At 37.1% G+C, this 20361-nt stretch overlaps 1 protein-coding gene across 2 annotated transcripts in view; it reads left to right on the top strand.

Annotated features, from left to right (window-relative positions):
- Window positions 1-2753: 2753 nt before the first annotated feature.
- The window catches only part of galnt2 (UDP-N-acetyl-alpha-D-galactosamine:polypeptide N-acetylgalactosaminyltransferase 2), a 64551-nt gene continuing 46943 nt past the window's right edge, over window positions 2754-20361 (top strand). The window contains exon 1 of one of the 2 annotated variants that reach the window (XM_043254819.1): window positions 2754-2999. In XM_043254819.1, the coding sequence (XP_043110754.1) occupies window positions 2904-2999 (96 nt within the window). In that variant the 5' untranslated portion in view covers window positions 2754-2903. The remainder of the gene's footprint in view (window positions 3000-20361) is intronic. The other variant, XM_043254820.1, reaches the window with a different exon arrangement.

Raw genomic sequence — 20361 nt, 5'->3', positions numbered from 1 at the left:
CCATCATAGTCAGCTGGCCTTAAATTTGAGGTTCATTCATGTTGACATTTGAAAATGCGCACCAGTATAAATATGACAAGATGTCCTCTGGAATCAAATTGTTTTTCGAATGTTATTGTTTTTTCAATCGAGGTTAAGAGTGATCATTGACTTCATATTGTTATATAGTCCAGCAGTCAATTTTGAGAATGCTGTTATTTCCCTATGGAGATGGAGCTTTCATAAAAAAAACATGTTGACCTTTCATAGCCACTAGGAGATCTTTATTTTCCATAAACTCCCTGGACGTTTTTTACAATTTACTCCAGGCTGTATCTCAGAACAGAAAGCATCTTATTCTACGTCTTTAATCTCGACATAATTGTACACTGAAAATCTGTCATTAGAATTGAAACTTTTTCCCTGAGTGGCTAAATTTCTACTGGGCGTTTATGCAGAGGGATACTCATGCGATATGACAGAATAAAGCATATTTTTGTCACCACCAACATAAGAAAATGGTAGGTTAGATTTATAATCATACTCCCTGCCTAAATATGGCAGTTTAAGCATATAGACTCTACTTCCATTCCCGTTCTCGAGACATCAGTCATTACAGCTGATTTGGGGGGGGGAGGCTGAAAAGGTTGGAAGGTTGAGGGAGAAATAAAGCATAGAGAAAATATGGATGCCACAGGAAATGATATGTACTATCCTATTGTAGGCTACGAGCCAAATGTTCCCACGGTAAAAAGGTTTTAGATGCCAAGTTTATGAGCAGGAAATGCACAACCACACAGTTACAGAATAATAATGGGATGTTTAAAGACGTTCTTGAGGCTTGTATTGGTTTTTGACTATAAACCATTTATGTTAGAGTTTGAAGAGTGCCAGAATATCGTATAGCTCATTTGAGATTTTTCTGTTATGAAGGAAGACTGACAGATTTACATCGTGATGCAACAGATATAAGAAGCGCCACATAAAATTACGGCAATTCAGAAACATTAAATGGCTTAAAACTCAAAATAAGTATGGGCAATCTTGGCGTCTGGGGACATTTTATTCCATTCCTGGGTGACATTTGAAAATCCTGATATTTAAATTTCATGCTTAAAAGCTAAAGGTTATTTCACATTTAGATATATTTTATACATTCAGATATCAAGTTCACATTTTTGTATTCTTACAACCTATATGCTGGAGTCATCTGCAAATAACTAAACCATTTACCTTATTATGTTATTATATTTGAGAGGCCTGAGACTTGGCACATCATGATTGAATCGTCTGGCTATTTGTTATTTCAGAGACACTCAATCCTAATCAATTTACAGCACACTTACAACATCAACAGCTGTCCTGGAGCAATCTGAGGATAAGTGCTTTGCTCAAGTTTGAAAAGGGATTGAACGAGGTGCCACTTGCCAGCCCAAATCTTTTTTAACTGCAGAGCTGTGTGTACATAAAGATCCAGTCTGCAGTGCTTGTCATCATATGAAAAGTAGGTCATTCTAGTGTTTCCTTGGAAGTGCAGCAGTGTTTCTAAATCTGCCTCGTCCTTTATTCAAATTATTAGACGGCTCAAAAACATTATGGATCTGAGGTCAAATTTGAATAAGTTATTTAAAGCTGAAGAACCAAGTTCATCTAACTGTAGCTTGCATAATTCATTACAGCAGGCTATTGATAATTTAAAGCATTTTTTATCTATACATTAGTTGGCTTTTTTTCCACAGGTTTTAAAAGACGCCCAGTGGATCCATTTTGATGAATAAATGAATGTCACTATCGGCCGTCTGAAATCTGTCATCAGACAGCTATTGCAGGGACCAGCACTTCTCATCTTGAAATCTCTTAAGGGCTCTTTCAAATATTTAAACTAAATGTCATTGAGATTCCAGCAGACATCCAGCATCGCAGCGTAAAACTGCTTTTATTCCAGTGGATTCTTTCTTATTTTTATTAAGCATCACGCTTGGGTTCAGCAATGGTCTCAACACAGAGGACAGTAACTAAATGAGTGAAAGGTGGGAATGATTCTGGAAAATTGGTTCTCAACCAGGGGCCATAAGTAAAAATGAAAAGGATTTAAATGTAGTTACATTAACACAATCAAAAGTTCATTCTAAAATGAAAATTTGCTGTAAATGTACTTACCCTCAGGCCATCAGATGAAATTGTTTCCTAATAAGGACCTATGGGTCCCCTGCAGTGCATGGGTGCCGTCAGGATAAGAATTTCATATTAATTTTTTGTGTGTGTGCGTTTTAATTATATAACAGGGACCATCGGGCTGGATTTACATTTGGTTGAAAATTATTCATTTACTGAGAATGCATCAATGATGACACACAAACTTCTGTAAGATTCCGTAAAATCCACGTAAGTTTCAGTAAATGCATTTTTGGCGAAGCATTGCTTACTAAGTTAAATCATTTAAATCATTTGCTAAAATGAATAAATTAGTAATCGGCGAACAGCCGGGCACAAGACATTGTGCGGTGTTCGTAATATAAGGCAAGCATACAAATGGGCGCTAGCGAAAAAAGTGAGCACATGTTCACGTCGTTTCATATTCCGTAGCTATACAGCAAAATGTACTTGTCAGAAATCCAGAATGAACGAAACAATGATTCCTCGGCGCATCTTGAGGTACAGGCTAACGATGGATGTCTCCACCCCCACCCCTCCTCCGTCCGCGTCTCTGCGGAGCGTGATTGGATTAAAGTCGGTTACCCTTTCCCCTCTAACCCGGTGATGCTGGCTGTTTCCTGCTTCTTCCTCTATCCAACCGCTGCTGCTGGTGATTTCGTGTTAGTTGGGCGCTGTAGCCACAGCGAGACGCAGAACGAGGACTCAGTGGCTTTTCACGGCACGAACCCCGAGACAGCCACTGTATTATCCCTTCCAAAATCACAGCAATGCGCAGGAAATCTAGGGTATTATTATGTTTCGCTGTGCTTTGGGTTCTAGGCATAGCGTATTATTTCTATTCGGGGACAACGCTGAGTCGAAAGGTAGGTTTTTCTGCTCTTTTCATGCTGCACGCTGCGGGAACGGTGCTATTATAAGTTGTTTGGGGCGACCGTGTCGAAATATTTCGTTCGCGGATGAATGGGGGAAAAACGACGAGAGAACCAGCACGTTTAAATAGCCAAAGTCTGCTGAGTGGACTCGCAAAGATAGTGTTATCGCTCCGTGCTGTGATTTCAGTGCGAGACTATCAAATAACCGCGTTTGTTTTAACTGAATTCAGAGCCCGCTATTCTGTGAGTGTTTCTAGAAGGCGTTTTTTTTTAAAAAAAAAGCGTTGATACGCCGATTTTTGGGAGCATGGGGAACGTTAAGTGCCTGCACAAACACGAGCTTTTCGCTTGCGAATGTTACAGAGTAGCGCTAAAGCTACGGTTAATGTATGGGCTTTTCAGTTTTATCAAATTCGAGGGCTAATGTTCAGTCTGAGACTTTTTACTGACGGCAGGGATGATGATTTTTTTTCTCTCTCTCCGTGACTCGAATCTTTTGAACGCGTTCACTGAAAGATTCGTTCGGACTCCGTCGGCGACGCTTTCTGCAGTTTACGTCGTTACGCTGTAGGCGGCGACACGATAGAGTAAGTTTTTGTTAGTTGTGAGTCTTTGAATCACTCGCGATCAAAACGTTTTAGTAATTTTTTAAAATGCAGTTTGCTTCGGTCTACTGAGTAATGAGGTCTATAGAGTTAAACCAGCGGGTTGATGTAGTGTGAATGTGCAAACAATCAGTTGCTTTCAGTAATTTTAGCTGCACAATAATAAATATATATTACTTGCTGTACTTTGTTATCCTTCTGTCTACCTATTAAGTATGTATGTAATATCGAAGTGCGCTTGGACTGCGCCGTATGTCGGACTGTTTTACACCACAAAAATTGTGAAAAGACTGTTATATAAAGAACCACAATCTTCCCAAAAAAAGACAACAAATCTATATTCACAATAACTTTTGATCTCTAGAAGTTGCCGGTCTGTGTTTCATTAATCATCACTTGACTGTGTACATATTGCACTCAGTTTTGAGTGAGGGTGGTGTACCATGAAACCACACTTTTTAGCAACATACCATCTGTCTCGACGGAAGTTTGCAGAAATTCCTTTGCTCACAGGCGAATTTTCAGCTTGTGTACTTCCCTTTATATTAAATGACACGTACTGTCTTGAGGTTTTGTTGTGTTTTGTGCTTTGTTTCCGTAGCTGTCTATCAGACGAAGTCAGCCAACTCATTGTCTATTGTGAGTGCATTTGATATTGTGATCAAGGCACAATGAGGTGAATGGTCCGCTGCACAATTGGGAATTGCTCCCTTATGGCACTCTGAATGTGTATTACTGAATGTAAAGCTGTTGTTTGTAGTGTAGCGCTGATCACAGTTTGTTTTTCACAAGTTGTTATTGTCCTGTACCGCGGCCTGAAGCGGGAAACATTGCATGGCTAGAATAGAAAAATACTGGACTTCAAAGACCTTGCTAGCTACTTTCTCTACTGGTTTAATGCTGCTTTTATCATATAACCTCATAATGTATGAAGACGGATGCTTGTGGAGTAGTTTTTAAAGCTTCATGTAGTGTAGCATAAGCAAGTGGCTGAACAGCTGGTTAGCTCTCCTTCATCTGGCTGAAGGCTCTCTGCGTTGAATCCTTCCCTATGTTGAACGAGACATAGCTGCTGCATTGTACAGTGCAGCTCGGGTTCCTTTTTATATCCTTAAAATTACAGCGAATTCATTTTATTGAAGGTTTTAAATTGACCTGACCTTTGCCTTGTGCTTATGCATTTATTTCTGCGAGAACTGTGCTAGTTACGCAATAGATTTTTAACAGATGTCAAAGATCGTGTCTCAGCAAGGAAATGAGTTTCTGCAACCAGCGAGGGTGGACGAGTGCCCCGGGATGGTGGGGTTGCACAGATGCTCATCACGGATTCTAGTATCTCAGTTATGCAAGGGTCAGATTCAGAATATTTTGCCTATCGGATTGTTTTTTTGGAGACACGACTGGCCTCGGATGCGGGCGGGATAGGAAAACAGGAGGCTTTTATCTCCACAGAGAAATGCGTTTGATCTGATATCTGCTCCACAACACAATTATTGACATGCTGATTGTTCTGCCCCTGTTGGCAGGATTACAGTGGTGGTGTTGGGATGGGGCTGAACTGCTTTCAGTCACTTGTTCAAATCAAAGCTTGTTAACATCAGGATAAACCAAAGTGCATGACAGATTCGGTCAGCTCTCACAAAGCTGTGTGTGTCTTCCTTTTTTCTTTGTTTCTGCCTTTGATACCAGAGGAAAGTAAGCCATTTGCGTCTGATGAGTGTCCTACAGATGAATTTGTATTGAGAAATAAAAGCGAAGCAGGGGCCCTGAATGTTTTTTTTTTTTGTTGACTGAGACTGTAGTTTCTCATTGCTAAATGCCACTATTTGGACAGACAAATTTCATCTTTTTTTATTTTTCTGATGCTGATATTTTGTAGAACAGGATCTCTGACATAAAGCTGATCTATATAGTTGGGTTTCCATCCAAAGTTTCAATTTTAACTTGGAACAAAATTGTAATATTGCATAAAACATTTGCGAACAACCATCCAATGAGTCAAAGAGAACAAAATCTTCACTTTCTGATGAACTGGCACTATAAATCACTAAGAACGAGTAGAAGCCACTGAATGCAATCATTTTCATATATAATGAATTACTTTTTCCACAAAGCGAGAGAGAAAAAAAAACAAAATAAATGTGGTTGTTGCTTTCGGAGGTGGATTCCTGCTGTTTGGGAACGCAGTTGAAGACAGTTCTCTGAGCAATTATACAAAAATAGGCCTACTTTAGCAACACATTTTGCTTGGGCATTTCAGAATGACCATAATATTTCAGTTGCTGTGGAGCAAGATTGGTTCTCTGTTAGCGCAAAGTCACATGACTTTTTTAGGGGGTGGGGTTTTGTGCACAGAGGAATGTATTTGGCAAATGCATTGTTTGCATTACCTCCTAATTTGAAGTTTGCATTAATTGAAAAACCAACTCAAGCGAACATAAAATTTTGTGTTTGAAATTTCCCATTTCCATCGTGTTGGTTGAAAAAATAGCCAATGATATGACACTAATTCATTGCAACTGTTAAAATAATAAATATGGAGAATCTGGGCATTGGCAGTTTGAGAATTGCCAAAATAAAAGTCCTGCTTTTGGGCTTTAGTGATTGTTGGCTACTACTTTTGAGGAAGATTGAAGACCAACGTTAAATATAGCAAATACCAAAGAACCTAAATGTAGTGCTTTGATGGTATCCCTGTCAGTTTTATGTGGAAGAAAATCCTGGACATTGATATACGAGGTTACGTTTACTCACCAGAAGGTGAATTGGGTTTTAAATTTGAAGGGCAGTTTTTGAAGGCTTCTATCTCTTCCCTGAGATGCTGTCTTCTATAACTCCTAGAGCCATGAAAATATGATGCTTTTGTAGCTCTTTGCCATAGGATGTTTTGCTTCCTCTTATCTACCAGCTGAGCTTCAAAAGACCTCAATATTTTTTGGCTTCTTTTAAGTTGGCAACCGGATTTCATGAGATTATGTTTTGTCATCTTGTTAAATCAGCAGAGTTTAATGCCTGAGATTGAATCAGTGCCTTAAGTTTTAAACGGGGCCATGAGTTGTGAACTGAATTTGAAAGAGTGCTTCTTGATTTTCACCTTTGATACGAGCAGACAAATTGAAGCACGTTGCTTTTTTTATGACCTGACCTTTGACAGGAACATGGTTATATGTATCCATAAAGAGTTTAAGACATTTCCCCTGAAAAGAGACTTCTCTCTCGTGTGCTGTAACTTTGGATACAATGGATAACTGAGGGACCTCAGTGGTCAGAGGTCATCGGTTGAGGTTTATGACCATGGAATTCCTTTTTTTCAGTTGACTCTGTTTTTACCATATGGAGACGAGGGCTTTAGCTGAAATGGCGAGAGTGAGACTCTTGGTGAGAGTTTTATCATCAACAGAGCCAGTAGTGTCTTTTTAGGATGGATTTTAAAAGGAGAAATCTGTAGTTTGTGTGGAAACTAAACGTTATATTTGTTTCTAGTCTTGAATCTGGCTCAACATTTTATACAGTTACAATTAACAAGGTATTAGGGATGAGCAATATAGAGTGCTATTGGGAATAAGTCCCAAAACCTGGAAATGAGTTAGCATTGTACTGCTTCTGTTGTTTTTATATTTGATGTATTTAAAAAATGTGATAAATGCCTGAAATAAAATCTGTGATAATTACCAGCTTAAGATATTTTCATGTTTATCCTACAACTTGTAATATCCCACACATAAGATTTATCAGAATCTTAGTTAAGGTTATGCAATGTTAAAGTCATGCGACTGTGGAGAGTAGTTCAGTTCATATACTTTAGCCTTTTTACTTCAGTTTTTCAGCTTCGAAATTAATATCCATCTTGACACAAAGCATAGTTTTTTTCCACAGTTGTTGAAGTGATAACTCTTGACATGCTGTGATTTACCTTTGAAGAATTGTCTTGTCCAAACATTTTCACTCCGGTCTTTGGCACCAGAGATGAGTTTTCTTTAATATTTGGTAAGATAAAAGTCTCTGTGGGGATTTGCAGAAATCCTTTTCAGTTCTCCCACAACTGTCTGTTCAGTTAGGGAGTGAGATATGAAAAAAATTAATACATCCCTGCTTACCACTTCAGTCTCTAACCACATTGTCAGCGACTATTCGCAATCTCTATCCTATCTTTTTTTTTTTTATTATTCATTCATGCTTTATTTTAGCCTTGTAAACTAAAGCTACTCTGCATGTTCTCATTAAATGGCGTATACTGTTTGTTTTTAGATTATGATTAAGTCTGTTTGAGCGAACAGTGGAAGAGGAAGGACTATTTGGGTTCCAGTTCAGACTCACCCAAAGGCTTGTCAGCACATTGGCTGTGAGCCAGGAGGCAATGACAGGAAGAAGTGAAACGTGAATGGCAAAATCCATAAAAGGATAGGATGAAATATGCACTGGCGTAGGAAAATGAAGATTAAAAACCTAGAACTTGCATCTTTGGACACCTTGACTACCAAAGGCTCTGTAAATATTACATGTAGAGGTGAAGAACGGCAAGCCTGTTTACCCAAAGGGCCAATGTCTGGGGAAATGTATCTCCAGCTGAATGTGTGATTAGAGAAAATCGATTATCCTCTGCAGAGTAGTCATCTTTCTGTGTTTTTCACATTTAGTTTAGTCATCAGTCTCTCATGTCCCTGTGAAATATGTATGAGCCACTGCGAGATGTATATGAGTGCGATGCAAATGAGAAGAAATGAGCTTTTGATGTTAAGGGTCATTCATTCTTCGACAGGGTTTAGATACTAGATATTCCCCTTGTGGCAACTCGGTGACATCATTCTGTGATGTTATCTTTTATGATTAACACAGTCAGCCGCCTTATATTGGTCCATAGAGGCTTACATACCATAAAAAGACTGTTTTCACTGGTTATAGGATTCTTTGCAGGAAACATCTTTTTTTTTTTTTTTTTTTTTTTTTTAAATTGTTCTTTGTGTCGCTCAAGGTAAAGTTAGCAGGTCAAACAAAGGATTATGCGTTTTGTGTGAATTTTAAGATGCACACTTTCCCTTTTATTTATGTGTTCTAACTTGAAATCTGATGAAAAATAAAAAATCCCAGCCGCATTGCACATCAACTACCACTTTACATAAATGATTGCTCTTCATCTTTTTGCTTTTAGTACTGTTGGCAAACTAAACATTTTTGTGTCGTGATAACACATCCCTCTCTGTTTTATCACTTTTCTGTTTCTTCATCTTGAAGACAAAACAAAAACTGAGTGCTTATTGTTGATAAGCGCTTACTGGCTCATGCTTTTCGAGATATCTGTTGCGAAAGTAGTTTAGACTTGTTTTTAAGCCTAGTTTCCCACCAGGCAATCTTAGTATGGAGGGTATGGAGCCTATAAAGGCAATATCTGTATTCTCTGAAGGCATATGTAGCTCATGATTTTCTTGAGTTCAGCCTTGGGTCAAAAACTTTTTCTTTATTTTTTTTTTTAACTTCTCTGAGGAGAATGTTTTTCCTGTGGTGCCTGTTGGTTCGTCCTGAGTACATTTTTTTTTTAAAAATGATCTCTCGCATGGAGTAAGTGTAACATTTGAAAATACAGTAACAGTCTACCTTGAAGATCTATTTTAAGATGTAAGTGACTGTGGCTATTTAGAAGATTTCGCCACAAGAGCAACATAATCCCCTTCCATCCTTTGAAATAGAGATGAATATCAAATGCAGTCAAGTGTGTCTCATTGTTCCCAGTGTTCAAGCCTAAAGGCAGCTCTCTCGCAGTTAGTGTGAGGACTTCAAAGAACCCATGAAAAATGAACAAAAAAGTTAATTATTCTACTTAATATCAGAGAAAAGATTCTTGATTTCTTTGTCTGTGTTCTCAGTGGCGCTGTGATGATGTTGTTAATAATGATGTGTCCTTTAGAGATGTACCATCATTAAAGATTCACAATATGTCTGCGCTATTGGTTACTGATATGTGAAATTCTCATTTTAAAGTTATGTAATTTATCAATTTTGATTGATTATTGTATAGCCTATTTACTACCTAGGGCCTTTTCTCCTTTTAATATTTAAAACTAGCAGAAATAGCAATCCATTTTTTGTGTGTGTGTGTGTGTGTGTGTGTGTGTGTGTGTGTGTGTGTGTGTGTGTGTGTGTGTGTGTTTTTAATTAAAGGTACAAAGTGAACATACAACTCTTGATGTTTTTAAATGTTTAAATTCAATATAAAACTGTACTCTATAATACTAAGATAGTTATGAAAGTGTCCCTATTATGTCACTTTTGGGAGTCTCCTTTAATAGGTTTACATGCATTTTTTTTTTTTTTTTATAAATATGTGTTTAATATCTACTAATTTTTCTACTAATTTTTATTTATTGTGCACTTTCAGATTTACAACTTTGCGTTCACAAACACATTCAGATTACACACCACATGAAAGGCAATATTAGAAATGGCATAATAGGGGCACTTTAAATTCAGTTTTCCTGTATTATAGTGGGAGATTTTTCTATTTCTTTAATAGAAAATTTAGGAATAAAATAAACATTTATGAATCCTTTTAAATAGGCTATTATATTAAGATTTACTTGTAGAATGCTAAGCATTCATTTATAGATTTTAATTTTTTAGTTTTAAAGGACTAGTTCACCCAAAAAAGGAAATTCTGTCATTTACTCACCCCCAAACCTGTATGAATTTCTTTTTGTTCTGACAAACGCAAAGGAAGATATGTTGAGAAAAGTTTGTTTTGGGTCTCCACCACTTGAACAGTAGGAAAAAATACTATGGATGTCAATGGTGACCCAAATCAGCCTGGTTACAAACTTTAAAAAGTCAGAATTTTCAGTTTTGTGTGAAGTAGTATAGAATTGTGGTGTTGTGGTATGTTTGTAGTCATTTTCAGTGATAATCCTGTATAGTACAACTGATATATATATATTTTTTTTTCTTCTCACCCTTACCGTTTAACACATTCTGGGAATGAACATCCGCTTCGTGTCTACAGCAGACACATCTGCTCTGTCAGCTTGTGTTTGAAATATCTTCGCATGTTTCCCACATAGATTAAACAAAGATCGTCTATGAGCGCTGAGCAGTCAGAGTTGTTTAGACGAAGTGTAAGGGCCCGGTTCTTCACATATCAAGACGTATACACTAATGGGAAAACGCTGTGAATATTGCCAGAGGGCATGAACGTGTTGAAGATGAGGATTTCTTAGCCAAGTGCTTTCAGGCTGTTTGCCGCCTCGGCATCTCAGAGGGACCAACAGACCAATCAAATTACAGCCATATAATTTTAATGAGCTCAGGTTTTTGAATAGCCTCCAGTGATGCATCATCATATCAGCGAAAGACTTTACAATGGTGCTGATTAAAAGCTACTTTCATGCCATGGGAAGCTACATGCAGACCTCGCACTCAACGCACTTAGCTACCGAACCCTAAAGTACAAACCTCCTTTATTTCCTATCACAAAAAGTAATCCTTTTAATTGGAACTTAAATGAAAACTTCACCCTAAATACTCACCCTCAGGCCGTCCAAGATGTAGATGCGTTTCTTCATCGAAACGGAGCATTGCTTTCTCACCGATGGATCCTCTGCGCTGAATGGGTGAGGAATGAGAGCTCAAACAGATGATAAAATCACAGCACAAGTAATCCACTTGACTTCAATCCATTAGCTAACGTTCTTATGAAGTGAAAAGCTGGGTGTATTTGAGAGAAAAATGTATCAAGATGTTTTTAGGTTCGAATTGCTGGTTCTGGCTCAAATAAGAGTCCTCCGTCTTCTCTTCATAAAACTGCTGTCTTATTTGTGGGTGAACTGTTCCTTTGAGATGCTCCGTGCTTTACTGGTGTAGTAAGCATGTAAAAAAAAAATGCTGGTGGCATCGGTACAATACTAAGCATGTGACTGGATTATTCTCACCAGGGGCCTTATTTATAACTGAGTAACGGGGCCAAAAAGATGCGTACGCCACTTCATGCGCAAAAGGTGTGATTTTATAAAAACAAACCTGACGGGAAAAACTTGAGCATCTGCACATAAACTCTTACCCAATGCGTACAAATTCTTTTCTTTTCTGATATGAATGAATTGAACATTCATATTCAAGCTCTGTTTGCACGTAACTTTCATTAATGGAGATGAGCACTAAAATTACTTAAAGTCATTATGCTAAAGTTGAATTTAGATGTAGTGGATTGGATTGAGGAAAAAAAAAATTTTGTGTGTGTGAAAAATGATCAATGATGTGCTTATGTCGATATTATGGCACAAATTACTGCATTCAGTGGTTGAACAGTCCAGTTTCACGATCTAGCTTTTGAGCATACGTAAACTTTAAGTATAATCTACACAGTTTTATAAACAAGGGCCCAGATAACTGCCAGCCAATGTTCACTTTACTTGCTCCACCGCTTCAACTTGGCCTACAAGGCATGTAGAAGAGCACCAAGAGTTACCAAAAACAAGATTGAGCCACAGGAAGTCACCATCCACTCTGATTGACAGACTGACAGAAATTGACTGCAGAGGTGGACTTGAGTCACTGAAGCCCAGCTAGATTTGTCAGCTCGTACATGGTTCTTGTAGCCTGATTGAAAGCATTTATAAAAAATGACTTTCTATTTTTTTTTCAGGGCAATCATGTGCCTGCCCAGACACACTTGTATAATTGTGATGCTGGAACTAAATTGCCTTTATTGATGCCACAATCTATAATTTAACCCATACAATTTACTCAAAATTTTTTCTGCACCACATTTCAAACTAAATCGAGAATGCAACAGTGTAATCATTCTCGTGGCTTTGTAAAGCTCAGAAGCATCAATTACATGCTAATTAACATGCAGTGGAGGGCAGACGGTGCTCAGAAACTGCTGACTGCGGTCCCTTGTCTTTCAGCCTAATGTTACCTTTCATGCATATGCAACCACAGACTCCTCAGAGAATATTACCCCTGTCATTTCAAAGACTGAAGATAAAAACTTTGACTTGTTTTTTTTTCTTCTGGAAATTCTGTAGACTCTCAAGGGTAATTTAATTATTGTAATTATTTCATTTTAACCATGAAAGGCCTTTAAATATGTACTAAAGTAAGTCATACTAAATGCTGGAATAAACTTCACTCCTTTTGAACTCTGTACAATACGGCATCTTTGTTAATGGTTACAGAGCAAAACTGGGCATTATGCAATAAATGACTGAGGGTCACATGCTACCAGACTTAGACAAGTCTTAAACACTTTAGCCCAGTCAAATTAGTCAGTCGTTTTGTATCAATCATTGTTCCTGAATGTGCCTGCTGCTTCCCTAGTGTATAGTATCCCAAAAACAGCATGTGAAACGAGAAGATTGACTGTAGCCAGATTTTAATGTGTGTTTGCATTCAATTTCAAGAAAGTGGTGGGGTTTTTGAGGATGAAGTCTTTCAACAGAAGAATTAAAGAATTAAAAAAAGACACCTGTATGGCTATTTGTATTCATAATAAGATTAATAACATGCGTTTATTAGAAATAATAAAATAAGGCAAATTACCATTTCTGACTTGAGGACTGTAGCTCTATTTTAACTAAACTTGCCCTGTGTGTCTTTTCTCTAATAAATCTTCTCCCATGCATGTTTTGACCTTGTAAATTAGACTGACTTGGTTAGACCTGTTTCCATGCCTGATTTAAATGAGCAGGATCTCATTTGGATATCTTGTTCGGGGCCACGCCAGCTTTGCTTTTAGGGAGGTGTTGCATCCGGCAGAGGTTCACTGCTTATCTAATTATTTGCAGGCACATCCTAAGCCTCTGCCAGGTCTGTGGCTTCCATGAGTGCTCTGCATGCATCTTACATTACCATTACAGACCAACCAATAAACCCATTTGGCTTGGTCTTGCTGGCCTCTTCTTTTTTTAAACACCCTGACAATGCCTGAGGGCTCTGATTGTCCCTCATACCTGTCCTGTTTAGCTAATTTACATACCTTTCAATGAAAGGTGAACATCTGTGCTGTGAGTCATCCCACCTGGTCCAGATCAGTGAAGGACACAAGCTGAGACAAAGAAAATAAGTTGTTCACGCTTTTGAATTTAGAAGCCTTGATGTGTCGGAGAGGTTTGCTTGCTGTGTTCAAAAGGATTTGCAGGATAAGGTCAATTGATGGCAGTAGTTGTTTATTTACTAGAAAACAATACTTTCAGTGTCTCGCTTCAAAAAAGAAAAAATGCTAATTACACTGAAACACTTCAAAAGGAATTGAACGGCAGCAGTATTTAGTATTTAGGCAAAATTGTGTTGCTCATTTAAATTTTTTTTGGCATTCTATATAGTGATTAGTGCATATTTAAATTTTTTTTTTTTTTTTTTTTTTTTTCAACGCAAGGTTGAGGTATGTTGGTGTCAGTAAAGGCATACCAAGCCTTTATTTCTGCATGTTTTCATTTGTTAAACATTCTGAATAGATCAAATGAACAAAGGAGACAACTTCATTTTCTTGCTGATTCAAGATGAACCACTTATTTATCAGCTTGCTTCACCACCGTTCTTGGTAACCTGAGAAAGCTGTGCAATTGCGACTGGGTTTATAGGCTTTACCAGTAGTGCTGAGCTATTATACCCATTTAAATGGTAAATCTATTTGAATTTCACAGGCTGGCGTAGCGGGGTGGTTAAGCAACGTTGACAGTGCCTTGAATTTAGAGGAGATTCATGTTAACTGCATACTTTTGAATAATGGTTAGAGACAATAAAACACAAATAATTCTAACTTTGCAAATTAACCTCTCTTAAGAATTTTTCACCCAAAATTTAAAATTGCCCCATATTTTTACTCACCCCAAAGCCATCTTTAGTGTATATGACTTTCTTCTTTCAGACAAACACAGTTTTTAAAAAAATTATCCTGGCTCTTTCAAACTTGGTAATGCTTGTGGATAGCTGCCATTATTGTGAAGCTTTATAAATCGGATATATCCACAAGTACTGCGACGTAAAACTAACCTATACATCAGGTCACGTATCCTTTTGAAAAAAAAAAACCAACAACCAAGCGATAAATTCCACTGCAAATGCTGTCTATCAAGCTCAACATGCATTTAACCTGGAACGTTCATTCAAATGATTATCAGCAAATGGATGCTTTGCATGATGATGTATCAGTCTTAGTGGGCAGTTTTGTGGTTTATGCAGCGACATGAGTGAATAAAACTTAAAAGGTCATTGTGTTACTGGCGAAATGTACTTTTTTTTTTTTTTTTTTTTTTTTTTTTTTTTTTTTTTTTTCCTCCAGTGTCGTGATTAACATTTGAAAGTATTCCCTTGCTTTGCTAAGTAAGCCTTAGCATAGAGCCGAGACAGATGGGTGAAGGACGATGGCGATGGAGAACTGATCTCAGCAGCCTCTAGATTGACACGCCGGGCCTGCAGGGCAGCCAATTTGCACTCGTCTCCATATACAAAGTGACGGCCTTCTGGACGCCCAGTGCACATTCACAGTCGACAGCTTCTCACCTTTTGCCGGAGCAGTTCGCTGGCATGTCAGTGAGAGGTAGTCTAATTCTCTGACAGGATGCCTGATTTTGTTTGGCATAATTTTACTCCCTTCATAACGGGTTTCATTTCGTCTTGATAGAGGGTACTCTCTGTCTCCTTCATTATGATAAGCTTCTTAAAATGTCACCCACCCCACCAAATAAAAATTGTCCTTTTTTTACTCGCCCATATGTCATCCAAAGCATTCTTTCTTCTACGAAGGAGATATTTTATTGTTGTTAGTATCTTTTAAATGAAAGTAAGTGGTTCTAGTTCTCTTTTTTTGTCTTATACAAAACAACTGACCCCATAGTACAGAATTATTTTACTGTACAAACACTTTTGAATGTCATTACTGCCATATCTATGACAGAGAGTTCAACGCACTTCTTTATTGACAGTTTCCAGAGAGAAAAATATAGGTGACAGGTCAGGCAAAATGTAGATTTCTTAGTTAATGCTGTAAATCCCTCGCTATAGCTTTTTGGTGTTTATTCAGCATTTATTCCGGTTGTTTATGCAATGTGACTTTAGTGATCTCTCTTGAATTCAAAATAACTAAAGCTACCAGCAGAAATTTGTCATGTCACTTTTCTGCTAAAATGAAACCTCTTGGGTGAAATGCATAACATAACCTCAATGTCAGTGCTTTAACTGCCTTGCAAATTCGATCACGCTCAAACACCATCAGGCCAAGGACAGCATGCGGCCTCTGTTCCAATCGTTTTTTGTCACAAATCAGAAATGAATGAAATCCCTCGAGTCAAAAACACATTTTTAAGCTTTCTGCTCAAGTCATAACTTTTCCAATTATAACCAAATTTGATTATTCACCATTTGGGGGGAAAAAAAATAACTCACATCTGCAGTATAATTACTTTCTCTGATTTGACATGCAACACTTTAAATTTGCTTTTTTGTGCTTTTATGGAAGTGCCAAATAATTGCTTGGGAATGGACAAATAGGTTTGTTGAGTTGGAAGTTGTTATATTCGCTCCATATACTGACTTATTATTTGCGGATGTTATTTGAAACCGAATTACTTTGCTTGCAGTTGGAAATTGAAAGGATAAGCCAATAATTGACAACAGATTCGCTGAGCATATAAACCGACTAGCATGTTTTTAGCTGCTAGCTTTTAGGCGTTTCTTTTGGACCAATTATGGCAAGGGACTTTTGGTGGTTTACCAAATCTCTTATGGGTGTTCTTTACATGACTCAACTAGGGCAGTAATTACAAAGTTTAGTCTACTACTTGTTTCCTACACGTAACCTGTCTTGAGTGATAGTCCGGTTAGTTGGCCAGACTTGAGATTATCAGAATTGGTCAATTTAACTTAATTATGGAATATATAAATATTTTAATATTACAAAAGCTACATTTAGGTGTATTTCAAATGTGCTTCTATTTCTTTTATATTTAAATGTTAAACATTAAATGTTGTAAAAATTATTTTATTTTAAATATGCACTTGCATATTGTTTGACATTTCTTATTTTTAGGTGCTATCAACCACCAAAAAAAAAAAAAAATGAAATGAAATAAAAAAACAGGAACTGTAGTTCCTCAGGGACCCATAATGGTATTTCCCTGATAATGTCACTGAGATTTTATTTGTTTACCCATTATCTCCCCATTGGACATTTTAAAATACTTTAAAGTGGAAAAAACCCTTAATGTGGCTTAATGTACTAAAGCAGTCACTAAGGAGAGCCAGATTTCTTTCAGTCAGTACTTGTAATAAACATTATCTACAGCCAAAAGAAAAAGAAGCCATGGACTATATTTTGGTGTGAAGCGCTTTCTTCCCCATAGATGCTCATTATGAAGAAAACATCTTAATGTTGCTTAATGTAGCAAAGCAACGACCATGAACTAAACTTACTTTTAAACCTGGGTTGTCATAAACATTGTTATGCTAAAGGATGATGTTATTATCAAAACGCAAAGCTTAAAGTCTGTGTTAAGTCAATATTGAATGTGTGTTCTGAGTTTGTCACGCCGCAGAAAAAATTGTTGTTAACCCCCAGCCAAATTTGAATGCTTAAAAATGTGAGGTAAATAAAATAAATCTTGAAAAAGAATAAGCTGCCCTCTCCGCTCTCAAATGCTGTGGGCGTGTCCGCTCGCGGCTCTGAAACCACGCCCACTCACAGCAAAGCTCTCTCTCTCTGTCTTCCTCAAACAGCTTGATTTAAATAAGGAGACCAAGCTCAGTTGTTTTGTAAATTATAGCAACCAGCATCTGCTCTCTATAGCTCTCACTGTATTGATGTCACACAGCGATCAGTCAGCGCTGCTTCAAGTCAAACACAGCCCTTATTGTCTTATAGTTTCACCAGAGGGGCAGTGCTTGGTTGCTCCACTGCATCTCCAAGCTCCGATTTAGACCCGCCCAATAAAACCTGATTATGGAAATAGTGAAAAACTGTTTAATGGTATAACTCCACCATTAATTTTATGTAATACATAGTTCACAGTCTTTGTAACATGTTTCAGCAATGCATTTCTAACATTTTATGTTTACAAACCATTCTCAAAACTTTACATGGAATTTTATGTCAGTTTAACCATTGAAATCTGTTATGTTTGGCGATTTTTGCATGTGGTTAAACTTGCAAAATGGTGGAAATGAGCAAAACTGCTGAAATTTCTCTGTGCATTAACAGCTTTGTGTTTTGGCACTAAATATAAGTATAGAGAAACTTTGGTTTTAGTATAATATGACTTATTATTTTTTTCAATTGGAAACTGTTCTAAAAATGATTTAAACTTTGATTATTTTACATTACAGTTTATAGCCACATTATTTTCCCATCAAGGCCGTTTATGATCATACATTAAAAAATGTGGTCTTTCTGTTTCAGTCAGCATATTTAAGCACAGTCAAGCAATTATTCTTCCAACAAATTTTTATGGGTGAAAGGAGCTTAACAACAATTTGGTTCATTGTTTGGTAGTAAATTTGACAGCCCTAGGTCATTGAAGTTTTACATGGAGCCATATTTATTTTTTATTTTGTAAAACGTTTGAATGCCCCATTAGTGACTTTGTTTTTAATCTCAGTGATTGACACTGCTTATTCTGATTACCAAACTCAAAGCTCAAACTGAAGGAAAGAGAATCAATATTTGACCAGATAATTAAATAAGAGAGTCAAAATGGTTACAGCAAACATTGTGAGTAATCTTGCAAACTCATTGTGTTCTCCAGATTCATGTGATATTCATTCACCATCTTGGAAACTCGGCTTTAACTCAATCTGATTAAGTGAAATATGATATTTAGGGAGAATGGAGAACAGATTAGCTTTCATTTCAGTTGTTTAGAGCCTTAAATTATTGAGGTATTGCACCACATTAGACCGCTTGTGGTACTTTTAATGGCAGGTTTAGCTCTCTCTAGATATTCCTTCAAAAACCATTCCTACATCAGACCGTAAAAAAAACTGCACAGAGATCATCTTTCGGCATCTGCTGTGCAGAAATGCACTTTGTAGGCTATTCAATTTTCTAACACTAAACTTCTGTTGCATATTAACCCATTTGTTCGCTGCCAGCATTGACACGCAGCACCACCTGTGTCCATGCGCAAAACTCGTCACATTCTTCCTCATGTTTCAGCTTGTACAATTTTCCTCCCTTAAGTCATAGACTTTTAAATGTCTGTCCAGAAATGGTAAATGTTGAAGTTCGACGAAGACTTTTAACACTGATAGAGGGAGGGTTGTTGGTGTTTTTTGGCTTGGAGGTTCAGCCTCAGGTTTATTTTATTATTTTTTTTTATTGCATTATCACAATAAGAACCAGTTGTCATGTGCAATACGAAACCTTGAAGTCTTTCTCAGCTTTTTTTTTTCTTCATAAAATTGAGAAACTCTGCTCAGAACCCCTCAAAGGTTTTTCCATGTATGGGAAGAATGTATTTTTAGCTAACCGTTTCCCCATCCCCAAGGCTCGGAGAGTGGGTGCCCCTCTCCCGGTGAATGAGGTAACCATCCTTTAATCTAACGTCTGAGTTAACGAGAATAAAACATGTTTTAACCCTTTCTTTCTTGACAACATCACTTTCAGACATCTAATGCTCGATAGCTTATAGGAGGGATTGTGCCTCTACATTGTGTTCTGTAATTTTAAGTAAATTTATCTTAAATTTGAAATCTCCCAAGTGCTGTTATACTAATTATCTTTGAATGCAGCTCGGCCAATCAGAATAGAGAATTGTAACAAAATATTGTATAAATTACAATATTTCTGGAGCTGGAGGAGATGTTAATGGAACTGCCCTTGATCTCAAGGCTATTATGCAGAACTATTATGCAGAAACGCAGCGTTTTTGTCAGTCTAGGTCATGCCCTTGCCCACAGCATGACAAAGGCAAGTGTGGATGTTTAGCTTGTGTTTTCAGCTGTCTGCCCTCCCTCACTGGGCTAGGCATTGTTTGGGTTGTCATGCATTGACATAGCGTTTCAATGTTTGGCAGCAGTTTACTTGCTTTAGTTTTCTTTGTCAAACGGTCACCGTTTCTCCAACTCTTATTATAAGTGGAGTAAGATGTTCCCCTTTTTTAACCTGCAATGTTTTGCATTCTGAATTAAATAATGAGGAATAATTGTTTAAACTTATTTAGCTACTAATTCACACTTTTTTTATTTTTATTTTTATTTATTTTTATTTATTATTTTTTATTTTATTATTTATTAAATTATTATTTCAGCTACAAAAAAAGTTTAATAGTTGGAATATTTCAGTTTGAATGTGAGAATTTGTTTGTTTTCAAATATTTATTAATTTTAAAATGTCTTTTAAAAGAAGTTTCTTTGTTCTGAAGCGAAGATTCAAAATTTGGGGAAAAAATACGGGCCGACAATTGTCTCGCTTAGTATACAGTACAATGAATGTGCTTCTGCTCGTATAGTAGCTGACCGCTCACACTCAATGCGCAGACTGGAAATTTTCTATGAAGTGTTCTTGTTCCTGTTTGCAATAGCATTACTGCTCTGTAACATGCTGTAGTACAGCTGAAGCTACTCTCTCATGACGCCATGCTCTGCTCACACGCTCTGATAAAATAGCTTTGTGTATACATTATTTGGAAAAAAATCTAATTCTGTTGCATGGAAATTAATAAAAATAATGTATTGCTATTTAATATTAAGGTAACACTTTAAGGTTCTGTTAGTTAAACTTAAATGTATTATTCATTATTTGTTCATTTATTACAGTATTTATTAAT

The sequence above is a fragment of the Puntigrus tetrazona genome, chromosome 13, assembly GCF_018831695.1.
Source record: "Puntigrus tetrazona isolate hp1 chromosome 13, ASM1883169v1, whole genome shotgun sequence".
In the NCBI taxonomy this organism is placed as follows: domain Eukaryota; kingdom Metazoa; phylum Chordata; class Actinopteri; order Cypriniformes; family Cyprinidae; genus Puntigrus; species Puntigrus tetrazona.
Note: the sequence above shows the minus strand (reverse complement) of the source record. Positions and strands in the feature narration are given on the sequence as shown.